The 9,996-nt window shown below is 52.1% G+C and overlaps 4 protein-coding genes across 4 annotated transcripts in view; 1 reads left to right on the top strand and 3 right to left on the bottom strand.

The window, feature by feature from the left end:
- STEHIDRAFT_170141 (uncharacterized protein) overlaps nt 1–1,858 on the bottom strand; it is a 4,113-nt gene extending 2,255 nt beyond the window's left edge. Inside the window, exons 1-4 of the mRNA XM_007306506.1 lie at nt 1,848–1,858; nt 1,637–1,671; nt 1,116–1,374; nt 49–505 (exon numbers count right to left, since the gene is read on the bottom strand). Coding sequence (XP_007306568.1) covers nt 49–505; nt 1,116–1,374; nt 1,637–1,671; nt 1,848–1,854 — 758 coding nt within the window. The 5' untranslated portion in view covers nt 1,855–1,858. The remainder of the gene's footprint in view (nt 1–48; nt 506–1,115; nt 1,375–1,636; nt 1,672–1,847) is intronic.
- Nucleotides 1,859–2,311: 453 nt separating this feature from the next.
- On the top strand, nt 2,312–2,607 carry STEHIDRAFT_132784 (uncharacterized protein; the record flags this gene model as incomplete). Its single annotated transcript, XM_007306507.1, has 2 exons — nt 2,312–2,530; nt 2,587–2,607. 2 exons carry the CDS (start codon nt 2,312–2,314, stop codon nt 2,605–2,607), a joined length of 240 nt encoding a protein of 79 aa, XP_007306569.1.
- A 1,866-nt stretch (nt 2,608–4,473) lies between these two features.
- Nucleotides 4,474–7,301, bottom strand: STEHIDRAFT_170143 (uncharacterized protein). Its single transcript, XM_007306508.1, has 21 exons — nt 7,035–7,301; nt 6,962–6,979; nt 6,823–6,901; nt 6,751–6,764; nt 6,603–6,701; nt 6,543–6,552; nt 6,460–6,477; nt 6,384–6,409; nt 6,298–6,312; nt 6,206–6,236; nt 6,124–6,148; nt 6,045–6,056; nt 5,972–5,987; nt 5,878–5,917; nt 5,718–5,818; nt 5,593–5,652; nt 5,495–5,522; nt 5,364–5,421; nt 5,251–5,275; nt 5,006–5,165; nt 4,474–4,890 (listed from the first exon to the last, which is right to left on the bottom strand). The coding sequence occupies exons 1-21, from the start codon at nt 7,079–7,081 to the stop codon at nt 4,489–4,491; spliced, it is 1,284 nt and encodes a 427-aa protein (XP_007306570.1). The 5' UTR covers nt 7,082–7,301; the 3' UTR covers nt 4,474–4,488.
- A 1,139-nt stretch (nt 7,302–8,440) lies between these two features.
- STEHIDRAFT_82382 (uncharacterized protein) overlaps nt 8,441–9,996 on the bottom strand; it is a 4,979-nt gene continuing 3,423 nt past the window's right edge. The window contains exons 10-11 of the mRNA XM_007306284.1: nt 9,262–9,882; nt 8,441–9,199 (exon numbers count right to left, since the gene is read on the bottom strand). Coding sequence (XP_007306346.1) covers nt 8,555–9,199; nt 9,262–9,882 — 1,266 coding nt within the window. The 3' untranslated portion in view covers nt 8,441–8,554. The remainder of the gene's footprint in view (nt 9,200–9,261; nt 9,883–9,996) is intronic.

Consider the following 9,996-nt stretch of genomic DNA (forward strand, 5'->3'; position numbering starts at 1 on the left):
GGGGGCAAGGAAGAGAAGGAGAGGGGAAAGAGGAAAAGAATAACATACGCGACATAAACCGTCCCTCCACTCTTCATCCTTTCTTCTCCCTCCTCATCCCCTCCTGCCTGCTGCTGCTCGACCTTCTCCTTCTTGACCTTCTTCCCCCCACCAGCACCACCAGTCTCCTTTATCTCCTTCTCCGCCCTCAACTTATCTCTCTTTGCCGCCCTCGCCGCCCTCCTCGACTGTCCATCCATCGCATCATCAACACTCGCCGTCGACGGTATATCGGAGGGCCCCGCGGACGCTGAGGTGGCAGCCGAAGCTGACGTAGAAGTAGCAGATGTAGAAGCGGAAGCGGTGGAGGTGGACGCGGTGGCGGTAGTAGTGGTAGTAGATGGCGCAGACGAGTCCCAGCCAGAGGCCCATTCGATAACGTAGACGAGACCCGGTTGGATGACCTTCACATCTCGACGGGCCATATGCGCAAATGCAGATAACTCGAGATGACCGCCGTATGTAGCTAGATTTCGGAGGAAATGAATAAGTGGTCAGCACAGCGCTCTGGGATGATCAGGATGAAGGAATCGAGATCGACGCCACACGATCGCATGCGTTGGTTGGTTGGTTGGTGGGTGGGTGCACGGCTACGAAGGTCCACAACAACAAACAGAAGCCAACAAACAATCCGCCGTAACCTAAAACCGGTATTGTATGGCAAGTTCGATGTGCGGACGAAACGGAGAAGGCGATTTTAGCGGTGCGGTGACGTCAGGGAGGGACTTTTAACTCCATTTGCCAAGCACAATTCAATCGCGTTGAAAGTTTGGCATGCAAAGTCATGCAACATACAAACGCGCCCAGGTTATGAACGGAAGCAGACAGCGACGACGATGCGGACTGCTTCGCCGCTCTCGATGATAGAGTATGTGAAGCGCCGGCTGATGCGCGCCTGAAACGCGCATAGCATGAGGCGTGGTATGGATGCGTGAACCGCTTTGCCCGTCAACATGCTTCCGCACAAGAGCCGAAACACTCACGCGCACAGAAAAAGTGCACACAATCCACAACGCACAATCCAGGAGATATAGAGAGCATGATAAAATGAAAAAGAGCAAGCAAAGTGAACATACCAGGTTGGCGCATGAGTCTCAGATGGACATCGATCCCCCTCTCGTCCTCGACAAAAGGCTCGTACCTCGCCTTATGCTTCTCGATCCAATCGCACACGTCTTTCCTCAGTTGCATATGATGCGACTCTGTGCCGTAGAATTGATCTGAGAGCGCGCGGAATAGACAGTTGCCGTCGCCGAGGGTGTTGGCGGCGTAGAGGCCAAGTTGACGGAGTTGGGAGTTTAGTTGGAGGGTATTCTCTGCTGGGTCGGAAAGGAGCTGTTGTCGTCATTGACATTGCATGATAGTAATTGTGTCGGTTGAGTGGGATGGATGGATGGATGGATGGATGGATTTATTTGATGGGTGCGTATGTGGGCACGGGGCATGGGTGAACATGCGTTGGAGTAATCGAGAGATCGCGGGATGTATGGTTTGATGGGCGAAGAGCGAGATGAGGAAGGAAATGAAGAGATGGAGATGAGATACGGTGAACGGAAAGTTGTTGTGTTGGAAGGGGGATAAGTACGATGACACTCACCCTGCCCTTGCTCGACCTCGTCGTTCGGGATCGCACTGGACCACGCAAGTGCAAATGTGGACCGTGGTCAGCCTCGCCAAGCAATCATGATATCACGCCCAAGCACGACGATGACGGTGCAACACCCCTCGTCGTCGCCGTCAGCCGCCGCGCCCCCAGCCAGCCAGCGCGTGCCGCGCGCAAAATTGTTCGGGCAGGATGTATGACTCACTTTGCATGGGGGCTTTGAGCCCTCTCTGCTGTCTCTTTGAAGAGCCCATCGGGTATCGATTGTGGGCTCGAGGGCGGGCACGGTCTAGGTGGTATGGGCGGGGCAATAGCGGATTCGGGGCGACTGTCGTTCGCTCTCTCCCTTCCTCGTCGTCCCCCACCGCTTTGGGCTTCCGGGGTCCCCGATGGCAATCGCGCTCCCTCCGGACACTCCGGACACCGGCGGTTCTCGTGTCGCGCTGTGGCGCCGATGAGTGGCCCGTTTCTGCTTGCTTCTGACCATCACTTGGCTGGCGACTCGAGCAATACTAGACAATATCCACTTGTTGTGAAAGCTTGACGCCTTCTTCCTGTACGAGGGCTGTAGCCTTCAATAATATTGCTCGACTGATCTCTAACGCATGCTTATTAGGGCGGCTGACGTTCAACGTTCATTGAGGCTGAAAGGTGTTCAAGCATCCTCGCATGGCTCGATGTACGAAACTTCTGGGTATCGGTGCGTCACGGTTGTCTGAATTTTCTGCTCACTTCCAGGTAGGCATACGTCATGCCACTTATATGATAGAGCTGGATCAGCTGAGCAGGAGGATGTCGAGCAGCATGTCGATTCGGGGAAGGTCGTCCATGGGTCTGGTGTATCTCACGCATTTCCATCAGAATCAAGGGAATGAGAGGGGAAACCGAGTATGTTCATCTTTGAAATACATTTACTTCACAATACTCAGATTGTAGCGTGATAGGATATGGTCATCAAGATCTAGTCGAGAAAGAAATACTCTTCAGCCCCAGACTTCGACGCACGCTCGCTTTGCCCTCCGCAACGTTACTGTAACTTCTACGCTCATCACCATCCTTAATCTCTAATCAAGCCGACCCGCAGCGCCTCTCCACTTCTTTCCCTGCCGCCGATGACAGATGCAAATGCACACTTCCACACACGCCTATCCAGATTCCAAACCATCTCTCCTCATCCCTGTCCCCGTCGTGCACACACACCCAACATCAACAAAGGACACACAACGAATCTACACCCCACGTCTCCTGATCTCAGCGCGCAAGCGTGCGTGAGCCCGATCATTGGACCTAGAGATATGTCGCATATATTCTTCCCAGCGTGCGAAAGGCCTGTCACGCCGAGGGCAGCTTCCTACAGGGCAGGGATAATCCAGGACTACATCAGGGAGGGCGTCGTAGGCGCGGAGTTCGTCGTCCATGGACGTATCATGAATCTCGCCGTCTGACATGTCGGAGAATTCCTGATCGTCGGGCATAGGGGCGGCAGACGACTGAAGCTCGTACACAGACAGATCGTGCGCATAGGGTGGGGCAAGAAATACAGCGTTGTCGTTATCGGACCTCAGAGTCGGATCTATCATGCCGCGAGAGCCGTTCGTGCTGTTGTTGGTATACGCGTTGGAGCCGAGGGACGACATGGCGAAATTGTGCCCGTTCATGTCCCTAGATGTACCTTCTGGCAATGTGCCGGCGTATGCGTTCCTGGTGTACGGGGCAACGGAGATTGGGGACTGTACATTCTGTGGAGGAGGAGAGCAACCTGTGTCAGCGGATGTGATACGACCATTGATCATGACACAAGTTACAACGAAGGGAGAGAATATCGCGTACCTGGGCCTGTGTCTCATTCTCCTCCCGACGTCCATGATCCTGCCCAGCAGAAGACGTGTCATTCCGGACCCGAGAGTCTTGCCCAGGAATGGCCTGGCTGTGTTGACCTCCTTGATTGTTCATCGTGTGGTCCATTCCAGTCTCAATTGTGGTGGTGTCGAAGTGGTGATGATACCAACGGTACGAGCGTCGCAATGTGGGGACCAAGCGCTATGAAGTAGAGTCTAGCAAGGAGAAACGTATGCGAGGAGACAAGGTGGGTTGACCTTCCTCCCGTCTCAAGAGACCCCTTTATATATCCCTGAAGGCTTATCTTTGTTATCGTCCTAGTTACCCATATACATCCTTTTTGGGGACAATGGTAGTGCCAATGACGAAAGAATCGATCGCTAGGCCCGTTTCACTTTGACCCCGAGGGCCCGAGCTTTGTCGCTAGCCTTTTTTGGCCTGTTCGTTGTCTATGCATTGTGTTCCATCGGAGAACAAAACAAAAGGCACAGTCGAAGGGCCCATGACCTTTCTGCTGGGCTGTATGCGCAGGGCTTTTTGAGGGATTTGGTTGGGCAGATGGCGGGGAGGAAGAGGGAGGGAGTGCCGCTCGAGGAGTTGGTGATCGAGGATCCGATGAAGGTGTCGGCGCCGGAGCAGTGTAGGGCGGATATCGAGCGATTGAGGGCGATGGTTAAGATGGTCAGGTTCGAGTGATTTCTATAGTCCCCTTCTTGCACCATCTATACAAGTCATCCTGCAGATTGTCTTCGGTATCTGAGTGTTTCAGCTTGTTCGGTTGTAAATCCATGTTACACGACCTGTGGCAGAGTGTGGTCGTCGAGGAAACAAGGGTCATAACTAGACAATATCATGAATTCGTAAACTGACAGAAGGATAGAACACATAGGAATACATGCAAGTCAATTCGAATACACCAGAATACCTCTACATACAAGCCCCCCAAATCCTCCGCGGCGGCAACAGAATAAAATGACAAACACGAGTCCTTGAGCCCTTCTGCGATCTCATAGAGCTACAGCGCTGTGCAGCTGTGCAAGTTCCTCTTCCACCACGTCTGCCGGCGGAACTACGACCTCCATCCGCTCCACATGAATATCCTCGTCTCTTACAAGCACGCCACTCTGCCTACGCCACATTCGAACACCATCACTCGCGATCATCTCCTCGTCCTTTTCCGGCGGGTACGTGTGCTCATCGGTCGCCCAAGGGACTTGAGAATGTCTAAGCTTGGCTGATTCGGGGCCATCGAACTCGTGGAAGGAGACATTGCGAGAGTGGGTCCGGAAGGACGGGGGAAGCGTGGGGCTTCCGATGCTCATCGTGGTCCTGCGTTGGTTCAAAATCGGGGGCATCGATGCAGAATTGCGGGCCACGTATGAGCCGGTATCCAAGTGCGCGAGGCTGGGCTGCGTTCGCAAAGGGAAAATGCGTTCTCGTTAGTGAGGGAAGAAAGAGATTTCCATACACGCAAATTGGAGGATGACTCCAATCTTTGCGGTCATGGGCACCAAAAAAACTGACCTTTCTTGGGTTCGCAGTGCGCTGTGGGAAGGAAAACTGAGAGTTAAGCATGATCTCCGTTTCTTGGCCCGTACTTCCGTCTACTGGGGAAATAACGAGCGTGCTCGTCTGCATCGCTTGACTGCCGAAGTCGTTCCGCAACGATTTGCGCCCGTTCAGCCTGCAAGCGAGAGAAAGAAGAAGTCGCCGGAGTGATCAGTTCCGTTCGCACTTCCTCATGAGATGCGTGGAGTGGAAAAACATACATCGCGAGCATGGAGTTGGTGTACACTGAAGGTAGAGTAGATGAGGGCGATACCGGCCATAGATTAAGGGAAATTGTGTCAGGAATAGAACTGAGCGCTGGTGAGCTACCCACGTTTTCCAACCACCAGGTGAAAGCCGAGGAAGATCAGTGTGTGAGAGTTTGTGACCCACTGTCGATTTGTGGTGCGGCACATGCAAAAGTCAGACGAGCATCGTAGGACTTTCACGGTTTGTCTCACTTACGGTAAGCATTTGTAGAAGCTCGAAGATCCTGAGCAAACAAGTTTCATCAGCCTTCACATGAAGTTGTACGTAGCATACAGGTCGCAAGTTTCACACACCCTGTGATGAGCGCGGTGTTTATGGACCACTTGATTAAGCGATTTATCAGAGAGTTCGTCCTGTCGATCACAAAATCATGGGCGTCAGTACAAAGGCTGACCAGAAGGGATCCAATAGCACTGACCTCCTGAATCCTGAGCGGTTTTTGTTCAAGTAGTAAACTAGAGGTCCGGAGATGGAGACGTCCGCGGCAACAGATATACCAAGTTGGATGGTTAAAGGAACCTAAGTTACGAAACTACACTTAGAAAATCAATCAAAAGATGACGAGCTGTATAACTAACGATGTATTTGGGCAGTTGGTCGAAGCGGACGATGATGAACCTTTTTCGAAGGCTCCATTAGCGGGCGACAGTTGTACGAAGAGATGTGACATACGTTAGAGCACACATCGCTACAGATTAGCAGAATGTCAGTACCAAGTTGGCCTGATCAGCCATGCTAAACTCACCCAAGCCAAGGCCTATGTGATTTCATATTTTCACAAAGTTATTCGACGTATCTCATTTCAGTGACATTCACGAACTAACCTAATTGGGCCAGAGAAAGAACCATCTTTACAAAGCTCAGCCTCAGTGAATCAACGACAAACAGATATGCTGCTGTACTTACAACGGCAACAACGAGAAGCTTGTTCTTTCCACTGACTAATTTTGAAGGTCAGGCTCTATTGCTGATGAACGAACCGAAGCAATCAAACTTACTGCGCCATAGTCGGACTGTGAAGAAGCTGATAGGGATGAAGGTACTGTGAAGTTTACGAAGAGTCACTCGATAGGAAGAGACTCACGTCCGCACTATGAAAGTGATGACAACCTATAATGAAGTGAGCAGCTGAAATAACCTCGAATTTTGTTATAACTCACCGTTACTCCTGACTCGACCTGTTGACATCGAGTGACAAGGTCAGCAAATCATCGTACCCAGGCGCAAACAGGGAAGAACCGACATTGAGACTCCTGCAAGATAGTCAGTGATAGACTGGAAGCGACGAGAGCACCCCACATACCAAACGGTCACCGCCAACACGTCTGGCTCTCCGTAGTGTAGAATGAGGAAATAGTAGAGAACATGGACTATGAGGGCCACTTGGAGGGTTTCCAGAACCCTATCCACGTTGTTGAGCTAGGTGCTGGCGTATTTAAGAAACATCCTACCATAGGAAGCCGACCTGCAGGACGAAATCGGGTCAAGGAACTGTAAGAATGAGACATGTAACTTATGCGCACCAGGAACCTCAACGCCAGGCGATCGCTAGTATCATTGTTATAGAACCGATATGTTTGGAAGGTCATGATGCCGTACAAACTTGAGGTGTCCCATTCAGTCTTAGTGCAAAAGGGGTCGCGCGACCAATTATTCACTCACATCGCATCGAAGACCATTCTGTTCCCTTGATCGTCAACATCTTCACACAGGCAGACATAAGAAGCCAACTCACCCAATAAAGGTCACGCCCATCGTATCATTGAGATCGAGGTCAGCCATGGCGCACTCGAAAATCGGGAGACCGTCGATGACGGGTGATGGGTGGCGGTAAGCAGGAGGAAGTGGGACGGGGGGGCAGAAAGCAGGAATAGAGCGATCCCTCAAGGCATTTGAAGCCTCGCAGCAGATGGTTCACGGGAGCTCCGTGTGTATGCTGCAAACGGAACAAGTAGACAGACCTGTGAACTGGGGAGGGTCGCGCGTTATTGCGATACGATAAGATGGGGACCCATATAGCGTCTTTCAGTCCACAACATTCCCTGACTTGAAATGCCGCCAACGCCGTGAATCATGCGGAAGAGGATCAAGCAGCGTGAGCATGCCCGGATATGGTGGAGATGTGGGAAGTCGAAGCCCCGAAGTCGCTGCGTTTGGAACCTTGGCCGACCTTGGCCGAACGCCACCAAATACGAGGGTTTCCTTGTACGCCCTACCGGTTCCGCTGAACGGATATGATTCGAGTACTCGATGTGGAAAGGAGGCTGAGAAAACTGCAACCGACAAGCTCCCATATAATTACACGATGGAGGGAAATCCTACATGTATAACAAGACAGTTTGGTCGTGTCGGCGAAATCGTTAGTGGTTGCGCCGAAAGACGGCTGCTACAGTGGAGACTCAACAAGAAACAGGGTACTCACAACTGTCAGGCTTTGGTCCACAGACAAGTATTGATCTATGGGCGGTGTGAACGATCGGTGTCATCAGTAACTCTGGATCTGAGATGGAACGACGAACGATGAATACCGTCTTAAGACTTTATATCCTGAGTTGCATCTGTAGTGCAGCCTTTTGAGTATGAGCTGGTGTCAGTAAGAATACATGCCACCTCAACTGACTCGGTCCCGAAAGGCAGTCGTGGAACAAGACGCGAATAGGGCTTTTGTGCCGTTCTCAGAATAACTCAAGGGGCTCAGAGAAAGGCGAGCAGAATACTCGGCAGAACATCTATATTCTACGAACGGCAGCTGTAAGATGCTCACTCAGCATGCACCATGAGTTAGAGCCAAAGGTAGAAAGGAGTGCGGCTCACGGTGTTCGATAAACACGAGTGCGTGGTGCTCGGCATAGGTGTTCGTGTAGATCGTGTATCTCCTTCACGTTTGAACAATTTCCACGGTATCTGAGGCCTGGGACACTGTCGACCGTGAAATTTCGGGAGTGGGAATAGTGACGGCCGGGTAGAACATGGCAATAGGGGTTCAGAACCTCAGTGACGACAGATAAATTCTAAAGAGGCTCACCTCGATGTAATCGGTGATCCATCACCAGGTCCAACTTGAGGAAAAGGCAAACAGTCGATCTCACATATCGACCCTCTCGAACAATCAGAACTTTCAAAATTGCAGCAATGAATTGAGGATGAAATAAACAACACAAATAACTGAACAACGGCACAGGCAGAAAAAAGTGCCAACCGCCAATTGGACATGCAAGCCAATAGAGCACAGAGCCAACCGCACCTCCCGTCACGCTATGAGGCGTCTCCACTGCGGGGCGCCACATCCACCTTCATCTGATCATCCTCGATCTCTACTATCAACGGCGAAGGCTTACCAACCCCATTCGCCGCCATCTTGATCAACACATCACCATCCCTCGGACTTGAATCCAACAGCGGCTCGTTTGAGTCCCTTCCCTGCCTCCTGGAATCTGTGGCCACAGCAGTCGAAGTGTCCGACTCTGCAGGCTCGACCGGTGTCCTCTCATCTAACATCGACGGGGCCTCCTCCATGTCTACGTCCTCGTCATCATCCTCGTCATCATCCTTGTCTGCATCCTCATCCTTCTCGTCATCTTCCTTCTCATCCTCACTCATCCCCATAGCCTCCTCCACAGACATCATCGGCCCATCACCATCTCCGTCCGCATCCCCTCTCCGCAATGAGTCCACCGATGGAGAGCCGCCGAGAGTAGGGGTAGACGTGGAGGCAGAGAGGGAGGACTCTGGTGGTCGCTTGCGAAGCTTACCGGCAGTCTCAAGCTTGTGCAGTACTTTGGCGATGTAATCCCTGGCATATTTCTTGATCTTGACCGCTTTCTCTTCCGACAGGCTGTCGAGCTTGTTCTCCCGATAGCTTGTGGATTTCTTCTCCTTCTCAGCGATGATGTGCGTGAGCTGGTAAGCGAAGAGCGCTGTGAGTGAGTATGTGGGCACAAAGACAATCACGAACGCCGTACCTCCTTAGCATGCTTCTTGAACGTCTCCACATCCATCTGGGCTCTGTACTTCGACATGCTCTTGACCACAACCGCGCCAACAAGCTTCAACAGCCTCTTCTCCCTATTCGTCTCCTTGTCCTCCCTCTTCTTCTTCTCCTTCTCGGCCCTCTCCTTCTCCTTCCTCTCCTTCCTCTTCCTATCCCGCTCCTCCCTCTCCTCAGTCGTCAACACCCTCCCCTTGCGCTTCTCCTTCGCCTCCCTCTCCTTCGCCTCCTTCAACAACTTCGCCCTCTCCGCCTCCTGCTGCGCCGCCGCCGCCGCGATAATCGCATCCCTGTCTTTCTTCAAGTCTTCCCAAGTCTTCTTCGGGGGCTCCCACTTCCAAGGCTCAGGTTTGGGCTTGGGCGTTTCCGGGACTTCAGACGAGGCATTCCACCCGACGGGTTTGAGCAGGAAGTATGGTTCGTCGTCGTCTGCTTTCCAGCGCTTGGGCGGGTTATGGTCGTAGATAATGTCTTCATACAAGGTATGCTTATCGGGCGGCCTTTGACCACCTGGCCTTAGGTACCATGGGCGGCGTTTGGGTCCGGGTCCGAGCTCGGGTCCGAGCTCGGGCTCGGGGGAAGGCTCGGGGGAAGGCTGGATGAAACAAAATAGAACGAGGACGAGATGAGTATTTTTGGATAAGAGAGGGAAAGAGAGAGAAAGAGAGAGAAAGAGAGAGAAAGAGAGAGAAAGAGAGAGAAAGAGAGA

This window comes from Stereum hirsutum, assembly GCF_000264905.1.
Source record: "Stereum hirsutum FP-91666 SS1 unplaced genomic scaffold STEHIscaffold_11, whole genome shotgun sequence".
Lineage (NCBI taxonomy): Eukaryota > Fungi > Basidiomycota > Agaricomycetes > Russulales > Stereaceae > Stereum > Stereum hirsutum.

Excerpts from the sequence above, each read along its gene's own strand:
- STEHIDRAFT_170143 (XM_007306508.1), bottom strand. The coding sequence starts at position 7,081 with ATGGCTGACCTCGATCTCAATGATACGATGGGCGTGACCTTTATTGG. Across the intron at positions 5,523-5,592 it reads AACACCGCGCTCATCACAGG|GATCTTCGAGCTTCTACAAA; the intron begins GTGTGTGAAACT and ends TTGTTTGCTCAG. Across the intron at positions 4,891-5,005 it reads GCACTGCGAACCCAAGAAAG|CCCAGCCTCGCGCACTTGGA; the intron begins GTCAGTTTTTTT and ends TTGCGAACGCAG.